Genomic DNA, 16,401 nt, shown 5'->3' with positions numbered 1-16,401 from the left:
CCACTCGTAATATTGTAGCAATTTCTCAGATGGGTTTTTTCTGTTTTCACAGCTTAAGGATGGCTTCTTTCACCTGCATGGAGAGCTCCTTTGACTGCATGTTGTCTGTTCACAGCAAAATCCACATGCAAGCACCACACCTCAAATCAACTCCAGGCCTTTTATGTGCTTAATTGATTAGATAGATAGATAGATAGATAGATAGATAGATAGATAGATAGATAGATAGATAGATAGATAGATAGATAGATAGATAGATAGATAGATACTTTATTAATCCCAATGGGAAATTCACATTATCCAGCAGCAGCATACTGATACAATAAATAATATCAAATTAAAGATTGATAATAATAATAATGCAGGTGAAAAACAGACAGTAACTTTCTATAATGTTAAATGTTAACGTTTACCCCCCTGGGTGGAATTGAAAAGTCGCATAGTTTGGGGGAGGAACGATCTTCTCAATCTGTCAGTGGAGCAGGACAGTGACAGCAGTCTGTCGCTGAAGCTGCTCCTCTGTCTGGAGATGATACTATTTAGTGGATGCAGTGGATTCTCCATAATTGATAGGAGCCTGTTGAGCGCCCTTCGCTCTGCCACAGATGTTAAACTGTCCAGCTCCATGCCAACAATAGAGCCTGCCTTCCTCACCAGTTTGTCCAGGCGTGAGGCATCTTTCTTCTTAATACTGCCTCCCCAGCACACCACCGCGTAGAAGAGGGCGCTCGCCACAACTGTCTGATAGAACATCTGCAGCATCTTATTGCAGATGTTGAAGGACGCCAGCCTTCTAAGGAAGTATAGTCGGCTCTGTCCTTTCTTGCACAAAGCATCAGTATTGGCAGTCCAGTCAAATTTATCATCCAGCTGCACTCCCAGATATTTATAGGTCTGCACCATCTGTACACAGTCACCTTTGATGATCACGGGGTCCATGAGGGGTCTGGGCCTCCTAAAATCCACCACCAGCTCCTTGGTTTTGCTGGTGTTCAGTTGTAGGTGGTTTGAGTCGCACCATTTAACAAAGTCATTGATTAGGTCCCTATACTCCTCCTCCAGCCCATTCCTGATGCAGCCCACGATAGCAGTGTCATCAGCGAACTTTTGCACATGGCAGGACTCCGAGTTGTATTGGAAGTCCGATGTATATACAGTGGTGTGAAAAACTATTTGCCCCCTTCCTGATTTCTTATTCTTTTGCATGTTTGTCACACAAAATGTTTCTGATCATCAAACACATTTAACCATTAGTCAACTATAACACAAGTAAACACAAAATGCAGTTTGTAAATTGTGTTTTTTATTATTTAGGGAGAAAAAAAATCCAAACCTAACCCCGTGTGAAAAAGTAATTGCCCCCTGAACCTAATAACTGGTTGGGCCACCCTTAGCAGCAATAACTGCAATCAAGCGTTTGCGATAACTTGCAATGAGTCTTTTACAGTGCTCTGGAGGAATTTTGGCCCACTCATCTTTGCAAAATTGTTGTAATTCAGCTTTATTTGAGGGTTTTCTAGCATGAACCGCCTTTTTAAGGTCATGCCATAGCATCTCAATTGGATTCAGTTCAGGACTTAGACTAGGCCACTCCAAAGTTTTTCTTCAGCCATTCAGAGGTGGATTTGCTGGTGTGTTTTGGGTCATTGTCCTGTTGCAGCACCCAAGATCGCTTCAGCTTGAGTTGACGAACAGATGGCCGGACATTCTCCTTCAGGATTTTTTGGTAGATAGTAGAATTCATGGTTCCATCTATCACAGCAAGCCTTCCAGGTCCTGAAGCAGCAAAACAACCCCAGACCATCACACTACCACCACCATATTTTACTGTTGGTATGATGTTCTTTTTCTGAAATGCTGTGTTCCTTTTACGCCAGATGTAACGGGACATTTGCCTTCCAAAAAGTTCAACTTTTGACTCATCAGTCCACAAGGTATTTTCCCAAAAGTCTTGGCAATCATTGAGATGTTTCTTAGCAAAATTGAGACGAGCCCTAATGTTCTTTTTGCTTAACAGTGGTTTGCGTCTTGGAAATCTGCCATGCAGGCCGTTTTTGCCCAGTCTCTTTCTTATGGTGGAGTCGTGAACACTGACCTTAATTGAGGCAAGTGAGGCCTGCAGTTCTTTAGACGTTGTCCTGGGGTCTTTTGTGACCTCTTGGATGAGTCGTCTCTGCGCTCTTGGGGTAATTTTGGTCAGCCGGCCACTCCTGGGAAGGTTCACCACTGTTCCATGTTTTTGCCATTTGTGGATAATGGCTCTCACTGTGGTTCGCTGGAGTCCTAAAGCTTTAGAAATGGCTTTATAACCTTTACCAGACTGATAGATCTCAATTACTTCTGTTCTCATTTGTTCCTGAATTTCTTTGGATCTTGGCGTGATGTCTAGCTTTTGAGGTGCTTTTGGTCTACTTCTCTGTGTCAGGCAGCTCCTATTTAAGTGATTTCTTGATTGAAACAGGTGTGGCAGTAATCAGGCCTAGGGGTGGCTACGGAAATTGAACTCAGGTGTGATACACCACAGTTAGGTTATTTTTTAACAAGAGGGCAATTACTTTTTCACACAGGGCCATGTAGGTTTGGATTTTTTTTCTCCCTAAATAATAAAAACCATCATTTAAAAACTGCATTTTGTGTTTACTTGTGTTATATTTGACTAATGGTTAAATGTGTTTGATGATCAGAAACATTTTGTGTGACAAACATGCAAAAGAATAAGAAATCAGGAAGGGGGCAAATAGTTTTTCACACCACTGTAGGCTGAACAGGACCAGAGAAAGTACAGTCCCTTGTGGCGCTCATGTGTTGCTGACCACAATGTCAGACGTGCAGTTCCTGAGACACACATACTGAAGTCTGTTTGTAAGATAGTCCACGATCCATGCCACTAGGTATGAATCTACTCCCATCTCTGTCAGCTTGTCCCTAAGGAGCAGAGGTTGGATTGTGTTGAAGGTGCTAGAGAAGTCTAGAAACAATAGATAATAACAATAGATAATGACATAACGACGGACTTGCTCACACCTGCCCATGAAATAGCCTTTGAGTCAATTGTCCAATTACTTTTGAGCCCCTGAAATGAAGGGATTGTGTTAAAAAAATGCTTTAGTTGCCTCACATTTTTATGCAATAGTTTTGTTCACCCCACTAAATTAAAGCTGAAAGTCTACACTTCAACTGCATCTGAGTTGTTTCATTTAAAATTCATTGTGGTAATGAACAGAACCAAAATTAGAAAAAAGTTGTCTCTGTCCAAATATTTATGGATCTAACTGTATATAATGTTGAAGTGAGAGTGAAAATGGGCGTACACAACATTTTTGTGCGTACGCACCATTTATACATGAGGCCCCATGTTTGCTTTAAGTTTTTCCTTGCTGAAAGGAATGTTCTTTAGCAAGGTGGTTGAAAGAATAACCACCAACTACAATCACTACTTTTCAATTTGTCTTGGTGGACTAGAAGAGGCATTGCTAAAGACTGGGTGGATAGATGTTCTGCTAAAGATTGTATTTTTCCCTCATGTTCTCTCACAACAGACCCCGTAAAACACCCACAATGCTTGTCAGTAGAAATTTACAATCTAATGTTTTTATATTGATGAATTCAACAGCAAGGGGATTGAGAACTAGCATTCCAAACTTAGCCTTTTCAAATCCTTGGTTTACTTCCTGGACTGGTTTTCCATACATTTGGAGTTTGCTTTCTCTCCCCATATCCTCATATAGTTCCTGAGACAGAGATTTTCTCCCACACTTGTCCAGAGTACTGACAAGGCTAAATTGAACCCTGATGTGTTTCTTCAATATCCTCAAACCTCAGGATATGTTTCTGTCTGGGACCCTTCACTGAATGGTTTTCTGTTGTCTTCCCACAGGTTGAATGATGCCCCTGTAAGGGGATATGAAGATGATGTCGGCAATAAAACAACCATGAGGTTGTTTTATCCTGAATCAGCATCCACCAATCCAGAGGAACACAATACTCCTGACACATTAATGGTGCTGGTGCCCTTTAAGTTTAATGACCTGAGGTGGATTAAGGAGATTATTTTAGATGAAAAAAGGGTATGATATTACTTTCTTATGCTCATTAAAGAAATCTGTGCATTTGACAAAAAATTGGGAGTCTCAAATGACCTGTTTAACTAGATTTTACTGTGTGTCCAACTGTAATGTCACCACCCACTGTACTTTGTGGCCAGATTATTAATGCTCTGTTAGTACAACTGTGCCCAATATGCCAGAATAAAAAAAGCAAAAACAAGATTTTAGTCATTTTTGCAGATTTATTAAAAATCAAAACGTGAAATATCCCATTAACACAAGTAACACAAGACCCTTTACTTTGTGCTTTTTTAAATACCTTTGGCAGTGATTATGGCATAGGGCCTTCTTAGGTATGAAGCAACAAGCTTTCCACACCTGGATTTGGGGAGCTTCTGCTATTCTACTCTGCAGATCCTTTCAAGCTTTGGAGACCATCAGTAGACAGCTGTTTTTAAGTCTGTTTTGAGATGTTTGATTGGTTCAAGACTAGGCTGGGTAGCTCAACAACATTCACAGAAATGACCAAAAGCCATTCCGGTGTTTTCTTTGTTTAGTGCTTAGAGTCACTATCATGTTGGAAGATGAACCTTCTGCCCAGTTTGGGGTCCAGAGCCCTCAGTGAAGGTTTTCATCAAGGATGTCTCTGGACTTTGCTCCATTATGGGTCCCCTCAGCTGTGATTAGTCTACCAGTACCTGCTACTGAAAACAACTCCATGGTATGATGAAGCCATCACCGTGCTTCATAGTTGGAGTGGTATTGCTCAGGTGATGAGCGGGGCCTAGTTTCCTTCAGACGCGAGTGACAGAATTGAGGCAAAGCAGATCAATCCTGATTTCATCAGACCAGAGAGTCTTGTTTCTCACCTGTCTTACAAAGCCCATCTCAACTGATTGCTCAGTTTGCTTTCCAAAGAGTTACGGTTGTTCCAGACGTCTTACATTTAAGAATTATAAAGGCAGCTGTACTTTCTGAAAATTTCAATGCAGGAGAAATTTTTTGTAGCCTTCCTTAATGCCTCAACACAATTGTGTTTCTAAGCTCTGAAGATAATTTATTCGTCAACAAGGCTTAGTTTTGGGTCTTTCTATTGACAGCTGTGAGGCTTTCATAATCATATCCAATCAAATGAATTAAACACATGTGAACTCTAAACAACGTGTAGAAAAATCTCAGTGATGACCAATAGAACGGAATCCACCTGAGCTAAATTTGAAGTGTCACACCAAAGCACCTGAATCCCTGTGCCAATGTGATATTTCAGTTTTTTATTATTTTTAATACATTTGCAAACATTTTGCTTTGTGATGTTTGCATTTTTGAGTGTTGCTTGATAAGCCACTGTAAAAAACCTCCATTCCAATTAATTAGTGTGGTGCTCAGGTGTCACCCATTGCACGGCTGCGTTTGGGTCCTAATTTGGGATCTGAGATGGTTTGTTGTGTAGTGAGTGTGGCAATGTGCTTTATCAGTGCCTGCTCCCAACCTCACCTCGCTTCACTTGATGAGCAATAAAATTAATTTCAATTACTTTAGCATAAGGCTGCAACATAACAAAATGTGTCAAAAGAGAAGCAGTCAGAGTACTTTCTAAAGGCACTGTAGTTCTGTAAATGTAAGCCCTTCTGACTTTTACATATATTTGTATTTCCTAATGAGTGTTTTCTCTATGTAGAACCTAAAAGGGTTCTGGAGAAACCCACCCCAGATCTGGCAAGGTGACCTGAATCAGATCCGCATACTTCATCCATATTTCCTCTATGAGACTGCAACCAAGCTGCTAAATATTCCTACCAATTTCCCACCAAAGAGCAAGCAGGTGAGTTGTTTTCCCTGTTACTCCATGTGCTCACTTTCAAAGTCAGTGAAAATGAGACATTAGTGGGCTTCCTAGCAGGTCTCCGTGTTACTACTGTAAGTCAAATTCCAGACCATTTAAACCTCATAATATATGAACAAAAGCTTGGCTTGTCCACGTGTCCAGTTCTCCAGTCGTAATTATTACAAGATTAGCTTTTGAAGGGTTATTCTTTATACAGTTATGGATTAAATGTGAGTTTTAAATTTCAGTTTTATATACAGATTTATTTTATTTAAAAAAATAGAAGAATCATTTCATCACCCAGTCAGTTGTAATTGTATATTAGTTTAAAATAAATAACATAGTTAATGAAAATAATACATAATGTTATTTTATTGAAGCCATCTTGTAAGATCATTTTATCCACTAAGGTTTACCGTGTGCCAGAGTTTATTCTAGCTGTACTGATCACAGGAAGGGCCCAGTTCAGTATTAGAGGTCTTGTTCAGAATGCACATATTCACACACACACACACTGACATATACAGGAGTTTACAGATTTATTCAATTTCTGCACAATATACATTTATTTATTTATTAATTGATTAATTGTATAATTTGTCCTGTTTATCTTTGTTTTTATTCTTCTGCTGCTGTATGCATCAAAATTTCACTTTGGGATTAATAAAGTTGATTTAATCTAAGTTAATTCTTGGTACTCCGACTCAATGCATGCCTTACTTTATTTTTTTCTCATAGAAACCAGTTCATCCAACAACAGGGATTTTGGCCATCCAGATGGCCCTCCATTACTGTGATGTTGTTAACGTAGCAGGGTTTGGTTACCCAAAGACTACTGATTTGGATCATCCGGTACACTATTACGGTAGCAATAAAATGAAATCCATGAAGGTAAGTCAGGATACTGAAGTAAGAGATCAGGGTACAGTGTTCAGAGTTTGAAAATTATTTCAAGTCTTGAGTTTCTGTAGTGTTTTGCAAAACTATTTCAGCTAAGCCTATACCTTTTAGGAGTGAACTGGGAAGACCAGTTTTTTTGTTTTCTAATATACAGTAAGAATTTTTCTCAGCATGTATAGATCCTCCTAATTGCTTTCTCTTGTATTATTTTTATTTGGCCCAATTGGTTTCCTCTACAGAGAGGATAGAGGAAGATAAATAAAATGAGTTCAAAGTACATTGTCCTTGTGTCCTTGTGAGTTTTCTCTTCGTACATTGGGCTCCTTTCACATTGGCTGAGTGGTGACTTTAAATTTGACGGTTGTGAGGTGTAGGTCTGCAACGCAGTGTCCTATGAGATGAACTGGCACCCCATTCAATGCAGATTCACACCTTATTTTATATATATATATATATATATATATATGGGGGCGGCACGGTGGCGCAGTGGGTAGCGCTGCTGCCTTGCAGTTGGGAGATCTGGGGACCTGGGTTCGCTTCCCGGGTCCTCCCTGCATGGAGTTTGCATGTTCTCCCCGTGTCTGCGTGGGTTTCCTCCGGGCGCTCCGGTTTCCTCCCACAGTCCAAAGACATGCAGGTTAGGTGGATTGGCGATTCTAAATTGGCCCTAGTGTGTGCTTGGTGTGTGGGTGTGTTTGTGTGTGTCCTGCAGTGGGTTGGCACCCTGCCCAGGATTGTTTCCTGCCTTGTGCCCTGTGTTGGCTGGGATTGGCTCCAGCAGACCCCCGTGACCCTGTGTTCGGATTCAGCGGGTTGGAAAATGGCTGGATGGATGGATATATATATATATATATATATATATATATATATATATATATATATATATATATATATATATAAATATAATCACTTTTTCACACAATAAATGACTAAATAATTCAAGTAAAATATGAACCCACTGATCTGAGCCTGTGAGGCACCACTGGTCTTCATTACATCTTAATATTATATTACTTACTAGCTGTCCCCCGCTGTTCTGCCGGCGCAGTAGTGAAACAGGACAAACTTTAAAAATCAATAAACAGGTATTGCTATCTAAGTGGAGGCAAGGTACGGTCCAATACGTGGCCACAGGTAGACCGATTCGAATGGAGGGTGGCACATAAGTAAGAAGGGCCCTGCCTGGCTCTCTATTCCTGATGTCACCCTTCCCCCTCACCTCGGCCTGCAGGGTCTGTCTCGGATTAGCGCGGATATATCGCTCCTGCAAGCGAACTATGATATTTAGTGTGATGAGTGAAGTTGCAAAATCAACCAGAATGTTCAAGCAAATTATAGAAAAAAATCCGACCTAAATCCGTTAAGTAGTTCTCTCATGAAAAGCGGACAGACATACAAGCAGACAGACGTTGGATTTTATACATATAGAGATTATATTAATAGGCATCATTATTGAGAGAAAAAAAACCTTATTTTTTTGCCGGCACAGTGATATAAAAAAGGCACATACATTATAGAAGATGACCATACAGTGTAGACATTGTGTTTGGGTAGTCCCAGGTTTTCATATGCATGTGTCTCTTCTGGCCAGTACCTTTGCACAGCAGTAGGCTTTCTTGTCAGCTGTAATTCAATGAACTCTAGTTGGATTGGCTTCTCCATGGAATTTTTATTTTCTACTTATTATAATATGGGCTTCCTCGAGGTGTTTCGTCTCCAGACAAGTCACTCTGCATTCCCCAGTGTGTTAGTGTGTATCTATTACAATTTGGTCATCTTTATTATTTTCCCCGACTGAATGCATTTTTTTTTTTTCAGATGTCATTTTACGAGGTTGTGAATGTCAGGGAATCTTAAGGGATTATTCTTTGCAGGTTATGTTTTGATTTAGAGATAATTCATTTTATGTTTTGAAATTCTCCACATCATCATTTTGTTTTTTGTGAGTACCCATTGCCATGGTGGGTTGTTTAGGGACTTTTCTGGAAGCTGTGTCACATGACATCATCTGCGCAACCATTTATAAGTTTGCACCACATTGTCCATAATGTCCAAGATTGTGGATCTCATTTATAAAATCTTACAATATATTTGTGTGTTTCAAAGATCTTTAGTATAATGAAGCTCTAACGAAAACTTGAAACTTTGACTTTTAATTAGGGTTCTTGTTTTGATCCCATAGTTTAACGATTTTTGCCTGCCTTGTGACTTTGTAACTTTGTCTCCTGTTCCTTAAAATATTTTATTCTTGTGGTATAACTCTGTCAGAACAGTGTCTGTTTTTGTGTGCAGTTGTCTATTTCAGGACATTGTTACTGATTTACATCCACTTCTGTCTGTACTTGCAAAGAGAAAGGAAGCATCCTACCACCACTATATTTTTTGAGCAGGCAGAAAAATGGTGATTTTTGGGACATTTGAATTGTAATCTATCGGTGATGGTTTCAGCGATTTGAATTTAGTCTGTTCCATGTTTTAAAATGAAACTGAGCTGTAAAGTATTGGAATGCAGTACAGTATATCCATCCATTCCATGGTTTAAGCTGCTAAATCATATTTAGGAGGTTGGGTATTGAAGCCTATCCCAGATATCCAAGAAGCACTGAGTATTAGGCAGTAGCTGACTATAGATAGGGCACTAATCCATTGGTGCACACGCAGATTCGCACACAGTGTGATGAATTATTATTATTATTATTATTACAGTGGTCAAATTGAGACCCTTTATTTGTCCCATATTTTTGGGATGTAGGAGGAAAACTGAAGTCCCCAGTGAAAACATCTAGCAGGCTTGGGGGCAACAGGCAAACTCCTAACAGACAATGATCAGCCTCACACTTGTACTGAGTCTACTTAAGAAATGCAGAAGTAACATTCAACACTGCACAAGTGTGCTGTCTAGTACAGCATATTAGTTTATTATTACATAGGAAACCAGGTGACTGCTGTAATGATAATATCAGTAATCTAAATGAGTAACAAAATGACCCTGAAGTCCCACCCTTTTGGAATAGAGACTTGGGAGGAAATCCAGAGGTCAGTTCGGTTTAGAAATGATTTGGTATTTGTAGAAACCACACATAGTCACAATTTCTTGAATTGTTTTCATTTGCACATTCAAGCACACTCATGACTCTCTGAACACACATGCACACATACATTGTTTCCTAGACCTTTTTTTTTCATTTGTGCCTATGTGAGATTCTCACAATCAAAAAGCCAGCTGGAAATGCCTTCCTAGAATTATGTGCTTCATTCTTTTCTAACTGCAAAGTGAGGTAATGCCTTTAAAGAATGTTTTGGAGCTAATTTGCCAGAATGTGTAACCCCCACCTGCCTGGTTTTCCACTGTCCAAGCTGAATTAACGCTGAATCTTCTCCCATAGGATTCCTCCCATGACCTCAGTGCGGAGTCGAGAGCGCTGAAGACATTGATGGAGGCAGGTGCCATTCAGTTGCTGAGACAGCCTTCTTGACACTGGAAAACTAATGGACAAAATTAAGGAAACATTAAAAACATAAGTTGGACAATACCTTTTTGTGAGATTTGTACAAGCACTTCTCTTAAATATTCTCTGTTTAATATCTTTAATACTTGAGGTTCAGCCCACCCTTTTCTAACTTGGACTGGGAGAGAGTTCACTGGGTGGAGGCATCCAGTTTGCTACCTGGACGTCACTTCATTTTCAATGAAGTGTTTATTCTTCTTTCAGATTTAATGTAGATATATGCATATATGAAATCTACTATGATCCATTATAGAAAGTGTATAAAAAGTATTAACCCCTCCTTGGAGTTTTATAACAGTGAATAACTGTGGATTTGATGTGACTTTTTGACACTGATCATCAGAAAAATACTCTTAAATTTCAAAGTGAAAGAAATGATTACAAATCAATCTAAATTTATTGTATTAAATACAAAATAATTGATGGCCTAAGTATTTGTGCCCTTCGGTCAATATTTGACGATGGCAGCCATGATAGCCTTGAGCCTGTGAGCTTTGGTATCTCTCTATTAGCTTTGCACATCTAAACTCTATCATTTTTTCCCCATTCTTCTTTGCAAAACTGCTCAAGCTCTGTCAGGTTGCATGGAGAACCCAAGTGAACAGTTCTTTTTTCCAAGTACAGTTGCAAATTCTCATTTAAACTGAGATCTGGACTCAAATCTGGGCCACTCCAGGACATTAATGTTGTTTTTAAGCCATTCCTGAGTAGTTTTGCCTTTATTTTTGGGGCTGTTGTCTTACTGAAAAACGTATCTTTCCTTTCTTGCAGAGTGCAGCAGGTTTGCAGACTTTTTACTCACTACTCTCGCAAGTCCTCCATCTCTATCAGCTGTTGCACAACTGCTTTTGCAATCGTTTCGTTTTCTCTGACAAGTTGTGCTTGGAACTGTGAATGAGCAACTGTTTTCAAGTCAAACCATACATTTTCAGCTGGACTGAGGTCACAACTCTGATTGACCAGTAGGACATTAGGACATTAATGTTGTTGTTAAGCCATTCCTGTGTATCTTTTGCTCTATGAATTGGGTTGTTGTCTTTCTGGAAGATAAATCACAGATCTCTTGCAGAGTTTGTTAGATTTTCCTCAAAGATTTCCCTGTATTGCACTCTCTTTACTCTCTCCCTTCATAATCTTTCCAGGGCCTGCTGCAGAGAAGCGTCCCCACAGTATGATACTACCACCACCATGCTTGACAGTTGGTGTGTTTCTGATATATGTGGTGTTTGGCTTTACCCAAATGTAGCATTTAGTGTGTTGGCCAAAATGCTCAATTTTGGCCTTATCAAACCATAGAATTTTCTCCCTGCTGACTTCAGACTCTGCCATGTACCTTCTGGCAGACTCTTAAGATGTCATGTGCATTCGTTCAACAGTGGCTTTCTTTTTGCCACTCTCCCATAAAGCTACAGTTGGTGACGCTCACGGACAAGAGTTGTTGCCTGCATAGTCTCCCCAATTGACCTATCTGAACTCCGAGGTGTGTTGAATGACTTGGACATTATGTTAGATCCATACTGTGACTGTAGTTTTCAATAATCTTGTTTCGGAGTTGCCTTTTTGCACTAGTTGTTATCAGGGCAGTGGCTCAGCAGCAGTTGGACCTTCCAGATATCAGTGTAGCAGTGTAACAGGACTTGAAACATTGTGACTACAGACATTGAATTAATTCTGGGTTGCCTTCATGAGTCTTTTTGTGAATCAATGTCATAAAAGCCAGATTAAATGCTCTGTGATTCAATGTTGTAAAACAATTAAACATAAAAACGTCCAAAGGAGGGTGAATGTTTTAATAGGCATGTATTAAATGGATTGCTCTATGGAGAACTGGTGATTTTTAGTCACTTACAAATTAACTAGTGGAATAACAAGTTTATTCCATAATTGTATTTTTAAATGATTAATATATTGCTTTTCAATATTTTCTTTTTAGATTTAAGCTTATTTGTATTATTGGGGTGTAAATTGAAATGGTTGAGTACTGTTCAGTATCCAGTGTGGGTCCATTTCAGCACAGCAACATGTGTTGTTGGATTTGAATTATATAAAAGTATAATTAGATGTTTTTGGACTGCGCACACATATTCGAGATGTGAATTTCAGAAAAGAAAGAGGTAGGAGGTGTCAGCTTCTTTATAGGCTCAACACATGCTGCATACTTAATAAATTACATGCTACTAAAAAAAAAAAAAAAAAAAAAAATCCAAGTGCCCAGTGCTACTGTATTTTACTTAGCGTCACTTACAAGGTTACAAGTTTCTGAAAGTTCAACCTCTTTCTGAGTTTTGAACACTGGTATTACTTTGATACCTCGATTAATTTGTACAACATTCGTTTGGCATTGCATAAAGGTATACTGTATATACAGTGTCAGAATTAACATCATATTACAGAATATGTTGTACAATAGTATTAGAAGGAAGAAATAGTTGTTTACATGACACCATTCTCTGTATTACAATTGTATTAAGAAGAATGTGAACCTGAAAGATTAAAATCAATGTCCTTTTACATTTGTTTTTTAAACTTGTGTGTTCCCCTTGTCACTTTATACGGTACAGGCAGCATCATTAGTTCTTCATAGAGATTGTGGAAGAATATATGTCGAAAGGCAGATAATCATTACGTAAATTATGAGGTTGTAAAATAAATTTTATTTAAAGTACGACTTCATTTTCTTTCATATTCAGGCCAGTACTGTTTGGTGCAATGTATACTTTAATATGTATGTGGTGTACAACTGTTGATATAAATCACCTATATACCATTAATTGCATGGTGTCCCAAAAGCTGTGGATTACAAAGGGAAAAATGATAAGCTTTGGGATACATTTCCTTCTTCCACCTGAAGAAATTGTTGACATAAAATTTGTTTGTTAAGAATTAGACCTGGTTCAGGAAAATTATTCCAGTTTTTTGTATTTTATCTGTAATGCACAGCTTTTGAAGAACCCTGTATAGTATATATTTTGAATTGTGCAGCCGATTAGATTTTCTTCACCCTAAAAATTGTGCTTGATGTATATGATGCACACAAATTCACATTTGCACATAAATACATGGGCACACCTATACCTTTTGTGTGGTCTACTGTATTTATGTATATACCAGGCGTATCTAAATCTATAGTACACATACTTTGAATGTGTATATAAAATACAGTACATTTATATATAAACATAAATACAGTGGGCTCAGAATGTATTCACTTTTTTCATATTTTGTTATATCGCTCAATTAAAATCATTTTTGAAAATCATTTTTGCTTATGTCAACAACACTCAACAACCCAAAATGACAGACTGCAAAATCAAAAAGGATTTTAGGAATTGTTGCAAATTTATTAAAAATAAAAGTATTTAGACCCTTTACTCAGCACTTAGTTGATGCCCCTTTGACAGAGAATAAAATTCAGAGTCTTCTTGGTTATAACACAACAAGTTTCACACACTTGGATTTGGGAATTTTGTATCATTCTTCAATGTTGATCCTCTCATGCTCTGTCTGGTTGGACGGAGACCTTCAGTGGACAGCTATTTTTGTTCTCTCAAGAGATGTTCGATTGGGTTCATTCCAAGAATTGTCCCAAAGCCATTCCTGTGTTGTTTAGGCTTTGTGCTTAGGGTTATCATTCCTTTGGAAAGTGACCTTTCGCCCCAGTCCGAGGTCCAGAGCACTCTGGAGCAGGTTTTCATTAAGGATATGTCTGTGCTTTGCTCCTTTCAGCTTTCCCTCAAACCCGACTCGTTTTTCAGTTCCTGCTGCTGGAAAACAATTCCACACTATGATGTTGCCACCATCATACTTCACTGTTGGAATCGTATTGCACACATGATGACATTGCCTGGTTTCCTTTAGAAGTGACGCTTAGAATTGAGGCCAAACTGTTGAATCTTGGTTTTATCAGACCAGAAAGACTTTTTGTCATAGTATGAGAGTCCTTTAGTTTCCTTTTCACAAACTGCAACCGCATTTTCATGTGTTGTCTTATCCATCAATCTGGCTTATCATAAAGCCCAGATTGATGGAGTGTTGCAATGGTGACTGTCCTTCTGGAAGTTTCTGCCATCTTTACGTATGCTTTCTGGAACTCAGCCTGAGTGACCATTGGATTCTTGGTCACTTCCCTTACCGAGATCCTTTTCTTCAGCTTGATCAGTTTGACCGGCAGCCACCTATTAGAAGACCCATAGTTGATCCAAACATTTAAGAATAGCCACTGCGTTCTTGGGAACCTTCAGTGCTGCTTTTTAGTAGCTTTCCTCAGATCTATGCCTCGACACAATCCTGTCACTAAGCTCTGCAGACAATTCCTTTGACCTCATAACTTGTTTTATGCTCTGATACACATTGTCAGATGTGGACGCTTCTATAGATAAGAGTGTGCCTTTCCTAATCATCAGTTGAATTGACCACAATTAGAACAAACATTGTCCAGTCAACTGAATTCACCACAGTATACAGCAGAAACATCTCATTGATATTCAGTAAAATGGGTTGCATCAGAGCTAAATTACAAGTGTCATAGCAAAGGGTCTGAATGCTTGTGTCAATGTGATATTTCAGTTTTTAATTTTTACCGATTCTGTAAAAATTACTGAAATCCTGTTTTAGCATTCTGCATTATTGAGTGTTTCTTGTCAAGGGAAAAAATGAATGTAAATGATTATAGTATAAGGCTCAACATAACAAAATGGGTAAAAGGTGAAGGTGTCATTGTGAAGGTGTAGGTACACTGTATATATGTGTGTGTTCATGTACTAGGTAATGAAACACTACACACACACACTTTTTATATATATATATATATATATATATATATATATATATATATATATATATATATATATATATATATATATATATATACACATATACAGTATATATGAATATATGTATATGCGTATCTTATAGTGCCATGCATCGCCTGCAACAAAAAAGTAAATTCTTTTTAAAAGTGAAATATAATTTGATCGTTATTTTGGTTCTTACAATGTAATTTAATATTCTTTAAGCCAGTCACCTCATAACATATGATCTGTTAGAATAATTCAAGTAGAAATTGCCAAAGTATATTTTAGCAAACCATCTGCTGGAACATTAGCTAATGGTATTGGATTTCCTGGCATTTATAGAAGCGTGGGACATGCGCTAAACGCTCCAAAAAAATTGAAAACCAGTGAGCATTTTGAGTCAAACGAATAGGAAGCAAGATGTTTTTTGCATTATTGAATGTGTATATATGTTTGTGTGTGTATGTGTGTTTGAATGAGCATCTTGAGAATTTTAATGAAATCTGGATGTTTTGTGATCTAGCAACTGTTCTGTAAGAGGGACATGAGTGTTGACAGCATAGTTTATGAGTGGGATGCAACCACCTGTGGTTATGAACTGAAACATTATTAACTTTGGATCTGTTATAAGAGTTTTTTCATAGGGCAAATAATTAAATTAAAGGTAAACAAGTTATAAAGTTCCATAACCGCAATGCTTATTTAAGCATACTTTTATTTAATTTAATTTAATTAGTTGTGCATATGGTTTCCACCTGAACCTTCATGACTTAAAAATACGGTGCATTTACAAGCACAGTAAAACTCAGAGCAGTAAATTTCTCGATCAGGAGTGAAAGCTTTTTGAAAATCAGCTTATTTAAAGATCTTTTGGTGGATTAGTGTTTTATAACTCACAGCTACAAGAATTGTTCTCCTTACAGAAATGTCCACCTACTCGTATAAGTGTGAATAAAGCTCATTGAAACTCTTTTTCATTTGCACATTACAAAATTTTGCCAAGGAAAGAGTAATTCGTTGAAAGGATGGCTTAGTTAGTTGAAGACACTTGTAAATTTAAAGAGAAATTAAATACTATTTTTTCCCCAGTAACTACTTTCAGACCATTTGTCACTGTTGACCTCCATGTAGAAACACATACAAGTCGGTATGCTGAAAGCACAATTATACTTATTTATTTGCAATATAATATTTTTAGACGTGTTTGATGCAACAGGGTCTTGTTTCTTTGCTTTTAATTCTATATTGTTCTCATTATTGGCTGCTTGAAGAATCAGAATCCTACGTATGGTCATGTTGATGAACTGCTCATAAATTTCCTTGGACTT

The 16,401-nt window shown here is 38.1% G+C and overlaps 1 protein-coding gene across 2 annotated transcripts in view; it reads left to right on the top strand.

Moving 5' to 3' along the window:
* st3gal4 (ST3 beta-galactoside alpha-2,3-sialyltransferase 4) overlaps positions 1–15,099 on the top strand; it is a 178,176-nt gene extending 163,077 nt beyond the window's left edge. For both annotated transcript variants that reach the window (XM_028810350.2, XM_028810352.2), the window contains 4 exons: positions 3,878–4,067; positions 5,725–5,868; positions 6,610–6,762; positions 10,158–15,099. In XM_028810350.2, coding sequence (XP_028666183.1) covers positions 3,878–4,067; positions 5,725–5,868; positions 6,610–6,762; positions 10,158–10,247 — 577 coding nt within the window. In that variant the 3' untranslated portion in view covers positions 10,248–15,099. The remainder of the gene's footprint in view (positions 1–3,877; positions 4,068–5,724; positions 5,869–6,609; positions 6,763–10,157) is intronic.
* The last annotated feature ends 1,302 nt before the right edge of the window (positions 15,100–16,401 follow it).

This window comes from Erpetoichthys calabaricus, chromosome 9, assembly GCF_900747795.2.
Source record: "Erpetoichthys calabaricus chromosome 9, fErpCal1.3, whole genome shotgun sequence".
Taxonomy (NCBI): Eukaryota; Metazoa; Chordata; class Cladistia; order Polypteriformes; family Polypteridae; genus Erpetoichthys; species Erpetoichthys calabaricus.
Note: the sequence above shows the minus strand (reverse complement) of the source record. Positions and strands in the feature narration are given on the sequence as shown.